The 6456-nt window shown below is 42.3% G+C and overlaps 1 protein-coding gene across 1 annotated transcript in view; it reads right to left on the bottom strand.

Moving 5' to 3' along the window:
• The window catches only part of LOC143284467 (uncharacterized), a 14696-nt gene extending 11477 nt beyond the window's left edge, over positions 1 to 3219 (bottom strand). The window contains exons 1-2 of the mRNA XM_076591124.1: positions 3072 to 3219; positions 1206 to 1568 (exon numbers count right to left, since the gene is read on the bottom strand). Of these exons, the coding sequence (XP_076447239.1) occupies positions 1206 to 1531 (326 nt within the window). The 5' untranslated portion in view covers positions 1532 to 1568; positions 3072 to 3219. The remainder of the gene's footprint in view (positions 1 to 1205; positions 1569 to 3071) is intronic.
• Between the last annotated feature and the right edge of the window lie 3237 nt (positions 3220 to 6456).

Raw genomic sequence — 6456 nt, 5'->3', positions numbered from 1 at the left:
AACAGCTGGATGGCATGACCATAATGGGGCAGTTTGACAAACGTTTGGATAGCTTGATGGTATGAAGACATGGAATCAGAATAACAGTTAGAGAAATACAAGGGTGTGCCGGCTAAGGTTCCAGGAGGTCTGTGGATAAAATGCTGCCTACATCTGGTGGGCGAAGGACTGAGACATTTACAGTCTGCCAGATCAACATCATTATGTGCAGATCTGAAAGTTTTTTGTTTTTTGGTGTGTGTTTTTTTTAATCCCCTGCGTGTTACCACATGCAAAAGATCAAACACACCGAAAAAACCTCCAGTAATTCATGTTTAATGGCCTGGATTATGGAAACACAAAAATATGCAGTGTGCATGAATTAGGGCTGCCTGGTAATGGGTTGTGCTAGTAAAATCCCGCTGGTAGAAATGAATGAATGCAGGCGTTGCAGCCCACACTCTTAGAAAAAGAAGACAAAGAAACAAGTAACATGGCAGTGATGTCTTAACTTGAAATAATTGGTTAATTTACCGTGTGCCTTCCATGTCTCAGCTAACAGTCTTAGTTTAATAAACAGTGTTCTGGTTGAAAAAAGAAGAAAAGAATAAGAAATACATAAGATAACAATCTGTGTGGAGTGGTGGTCTAGTTGTAATGTGTCCCACAGGTTCCAGTCTCATATACAAACTGGGGTTTTTACTCCCCTCTCTACTGGACTTTGAGTGGTGGTCTGGGTACTGGTCTTTCAAACAATATGATAAAGGGAAGCCCCATACGCAACATGCACTTAGCGCACATAGAAGAACCCATAGCAACAAAAGGGTCATCCCTGGTAAAATTCTACAGAGAAATCTATTTTGATAGTAAAACAAACACTCTTACAAACAAACAAACAAGCAAACAAAAAAGGATGACATACACTGCACTGTAGCAGCTGGCTTCCATGAATTTCACATGGAGAAATCTGTTCTTTCCTTTAAAAAAAAATACAACACAATAAAACACAATACAATGGTATACAATGCAACACAGCACAATGCAATGCAACGCAACGCAGCATAACGCAGGGCAGCACAGCACTACAATATAAAACAATACAATACAATACAATGTAGCAATACAATACAATACAATACAATGCAGCAATATAGCAATACAATACAATACAGTGTATGAAGACAGTCAAAAGCGGTAATCGTTGCACAAAGTGACTCCATCCATACCTGTAGGCTTCCTGATCAGCAGGAGAGCCGTAGAAGGCCTTGGACCAGGCAGAGTGGTATCTGGTGTGTTCGCGCTGCTGCATGATAATCCTGCGCTTGTCGTTGTGCCAGTGCTGGTCCACCGTCTCCCAGCTGCTGTTGATGCGTTTCTTGGGCGGGGGTGGAGCGATGGGGTTTACCCTCTGCGGGATCTTCATGTGGTCCCACGTCGAGGACAGGTCTGGAGGGGGGTAGGGTCCGTACTTGCCTCCCCCTGCTGAGATGGAGCGAGGGGTGGGGGTGGCGGAGGGCGTGATGCGGGGCAGGGTGGTCATTTTGGTGGACATGGTCAGAAGGATGAGGTGGATGTTGTGGTCACCTGATCTGAAACAGGCATTGCTGATTGGTTATGTATTCTGATAATGGTCTGTTTGGCTGGATACTGGCAGCCAGTATTTTGCAGATTCTGATTCATTTCACCATTGTACTTTGATTAAGTGATTGCTCATTCATAAAAAAAATTTTTTTTTAAGAAATAGCACAACATAAGCTTGACATATATGATAAAGTGTTAATCTTTTTTGTTGCTTTATTTCTTCATTCTAATCTCCAATTAATCAATGACGAAAGCATTTTACCTTTATTCACGACTGATTAATTTGTTTGTTCTCTTTTCCCTTTATTTTGACATCATCCTGAATCACTGGAACACAATAGTGGAACAATCTGACTTCAATAATCTCACAGTTATGCTGTCAACTCATGTCTAACAGCATGGTAACAACACACACACACACACACACACACACACACACACACACACACACACACACACACACACACATACTCGCAGACATAGAAAAGACACAACAGGAAATAAAAACACATCACCTTCTACACACACACACACACACACACAGACTTATGTGTACACAGACAGACACACATACACAGACACACAAACACACATACAAACACATGTACAGTCTATGCACACACAGACACATGAAGCTGACACTAAAAACTGACACATTTTAAGTCAGTTTATGTACTTGCAAGTAGGCACTGCACACACACACACACACACACACACACACACACACACACACACACACACACACACATGTACACAGTAAATGCACACACAGATACAAAAGTATGCACTAAAATCAGGCAGAATTTTAAGTCCATGCATGCATGCATGTGCTTGTAAGTGTAAGCACTACACACACACACACACACACACACACACACACACACACACACACACACATGGTTACACCATGCAAACTTTAGCGTTTATTTAAAACTGACTGCATGTTGTGGACTATTTCAGATCCACAAGTGCCAATCCCACCCCAGTTACGGATCCTGATAATTTTCTCTTTCATCAAAACGACCGTGATGTTAAATCGTTTGGCAATGATCAATTAAGTGATCTTTTTCTGATAAGTGTACAAAGCACTCTTGTTTGAAGCCTGTTTCATTCTCTAATGGAAGAAAAACACCCAGGCTACTATTAAATGTGTGAAAAATCGGACAGAATGCAGACTTCAGGCCCTTTATTCTGTGTCACACAAATATTCACGGCGATTTTAACTTATGTCGGTTCGTGCGTAACCTCAATTGCTCACGACTGAACGGCTCAAGTAATGTACGTGCTGCCTTTTTATGCCGCACAGTAACTGAAAGGACCGATAGAGTGGAACACATCATTACAGAGCAATCCCAGCACCAGGAATCAGCAACAGGCACGGACAGCCGTGCCGTTGTCAATGCCTGTCCGGACCACAAGCAACTCGCTAGAAACTTATCAATCCGCTCAGCCAAGACGAAGCACTCAAGATTATATCCACCATTCTCTCTCACTAGGAAACAAACACTTACCTTGACAAGTGGTCTACAGACAAGACGCTCTGCTGTCTGAGCTGGTCACAATACTTGACCTAAGGATGGGTCATGGCCTGCGATTCGGTCTTTTTTGTTTTCTCGGTTCTTACGTGGTTGTCCTCTTCGGCCCTTATCACGTGACCCAAACGTCGCTACGGCTACCTTGTTCTCAGCCTCGTGTTGACACAACACGCCGTCCACGTGCCGAGTGTTTTCATTGGACAAGTGCGCGCGTCCACTCAGGAGTGTCGTCTGCTCCGGAACCAACATGGCGGGGAAAGTTTACCGAAGGATGTTGAGTTCGAGCAGGTTTTGTTAGACATTTTCAGAGCGTGGGTGACTTTCTGGCCGGTGGTGGCTTGTATTGTTTGCCCTGGCCATTACAGCTTGTCAGAAAATTAGGATATTATCGATTTAGTTTATTTAGGAACCCGGAGAACGACATGTTAAGTCCAATGGAACACTGAAGACCACTGTTATTGCTTTTGGGGTGCGCGCGGGGTTGCAGTAGCAGTTACTGGGCGTGCGAGAATGCAGATTTGTCAGAAAAGCAGCTCCACATAAATTTGAAAAAAATAAAGATGTTTAGATATTTGAATTTATTTGAAACGACATATTCAGTCACTTTCAAGTAAATAAGCTATCGCACAAAGACCGACCCTACATCGGCTCATTAATTTTTACCCGTCAACACACGCCTAAATCCGCGTCACGGTACGTTATGACAAAGAAATGAACAAAATAGATCATATAAGTAAATCATCTTATACCGCTTTAAATATGTAAAAAGCACACAGCAACAACTGCACTGGCAAAACCGCAACGGTATTGAAACAGGCCGGCAGAATATAAAGCCTTGTAACTTGATTCAGATATGATCGAGCCGAGTTTAGGGGCCGTGAAATGAAATGGACTGGGATTTTATTCTGTTATGGTTGTAGGTGTTTTACAATCTTTCTCAGTCATTATTTGTATTTCTAATTTTACGGATGGTATTTCTTCTTAAAAGATATTTATTTATCTTTTTGTTCAAGTTAAAAACATATTGTAAACGAAACTTGGGTGACCGTGTATAGATCATTCAAATTTGTTGTCATTTATTTTCAGCTGAACCCATATCAAGTATTTCGTAGTCAAGTTTCAGTTTTTAGCTTGTATGTGGCGTATGCATTAGTTTTTGCATGTGTGCGTGCACTGCACTGTACGGTCACGTACGTGGTTCAGTTTGGCCCAGACAGTCATCACTGACTGACGCCTTTTCAGGTTAAACTAAGTAACCCGGCGGCTTTGCTAAAAACAATGTGATTGATAGCGTTTCAACTGAAACCGGCAGGGAAAAGTATGAAATCAACTTAGTTATGGTGTCGGTAGCTGAAACTAAAATTGGAGTTGCGGAACGGTTCTACAATAGTATCGTCCACGCTTTGTCAGAGTACAGTTAACTCACGTACCCAGCGTGAACTGAAGGAGACGTTCCGAGGATATATATATATATATGTATGGGGTCAGTAATGCCCCCCGCACAGGAAATGGAGTTGTCCACAGATGGTACGGATAAAACGAACAAATGAAAAAAGGAAATAGCGCTTTATGTGTACGGTGTGTGTGTGTGTGTGTGTGTGTGTGTGTGTGTGTTTTCTACTGTATCATGTATACCTCCCTGTTGTAGAATTAAATTATATTATTGTAGAAGGGTCACTCCAGGAGCAAGTGCACCTATATACTGTCTGTCCTTAACGGTACATGTACGCATACCTCAGTAAACACAAATTTAGAAGGTAATACACACATGAGTGAAAAAAGAAAGTAATAATGAGACTGAAGGAGAGTTTTGGCAAACCGGACTGTGACCAATGTACTCGATCGTTCGAGTGTTTTGTCAGTGGAAGATTTGCCTCCCTTGCCTTTCAGACAAACTTCACCGTGTAAACACGATTTGTGATCGCTGAACTGCACTGTCACCATAATTTGAAAGTGTTTCGTGGTGAATGTAAAACTGACATCGTGTAGCACTCTGTTTGGAAGTGGGGGTGTGGAGGTGGGTAGACGTATGTGTGAGTGAGCGGTGAGTGAGTGAGTGAGTGTGTGTGTGTGTGTGTGTGTGTGTGTGTGTGTGTGAGGTACAGAAAGAATGAGCGTGGTTGTATCCCACAGTGTGATACGGGGAGACAGAACAAAAAAATGTTTCTTGATCCCGGAAATGAACCACAACTCATTGAATGATGACGGAAATCGTACGTTTCACTGTGGTTCTGTCTTCATTGATTCATCTAAATCACCCCTTCGCTCTCCCTTTCTCTGTCCCCTTGTGAGTGTGTGTGTGTGTGCGCGCACGCGCACGTTCGCGCGCGTGCTTGTGTGTTCACGAGAGAGAGAGATGGAAGAGAGAGAGAGAATCAGAATCATGTTTATTAATTTGTCACGAAAATCATCAAGGTTTAACACTCCTACAAATGGTAAAACCAACCAAACTGAGTATAAGATGTGTGTACTTTGAAACATTCAAACATGAAATGTCAGCGTGCGCGCACGCGTTTGTGTGTATGTGGAGTGCGTGCGTGCGTGTGTGTGTGCGCGCGTGGTGTGTGTGTGTGTGTGTGTGTGTGTGTATGTGGGGAGGTGGGGGTGTGATATACAGAAGAGTACTGGCCATTTGAATTTGATAGAGAAAGGGGTGAAGCACTGACTTTCCGTTCATTCACAGCCCACCGGAGTGAAAGACAGAGGAAACACAGAACGACTTGAGGACAGGAGACGTTGGGGGACGAAAAACACGATTGTTCTGTATAAAAATCAGATTTATTAAGGCAGTTAAGTGGTCATAGAAAACAAGCAGCAGTGATTTTTACATGTCGTTTTCGTGTTAAACACAAACAGGAAAGAGAGCATTGTTCATGGTACATCAGCATATTGATCAACAGTATACACTTTTGAACACAGCAAACGATGCAAACTAACAGTCGCGCTCACACATGCATACACATACATACGCGTGCACTTATACACACAGACACACGAGCACAAAACATACACACGAGCACACAAATACACGCACACGTGCACACATAAATATACACATACACGCGTTTATGCGCATGCAAATATGCCAAACATACACACGCACGCACGTAAGCATGCACGCACGCACATATACATACACGCATGCATGCATCATGTTGAGCACTTTCACTGTGATTTCAAACATGAAAGTTTTGAACAAGGAGACAGGAAAAACGATAATCTGATTAAAAAAATGGATGCTGTACAAACACAGATCAAGATCAAAATCGACAAGTTATATAACGTCTCTATAAGAGAGATTTGTACATAATGAATAGAAAGATTTTTTTAAAGATACAACAGTCCTTGCGAGAAAAAAGAA

Source organism: Babylonia areolata, chromosome 8, assembly GCF_041734735.1.
Source record: "Babylonia areolata isolate BAREFJ2019XMU chromosome 8, ASM4173473v1, whole genome shotgun sequence".
NCBI classification, from domain to species: domain Eukaryota; kingdom Metazoa; phylum Mollusca; class Gastropoda; order Neogastropoda; family Buccinidae; genus Babylonia; species Babylonia areolata.
Note: the sequence above shows the minus strand (reverse complement) of the source record. Positions and strands in the feature narration are given on the sequence as shown.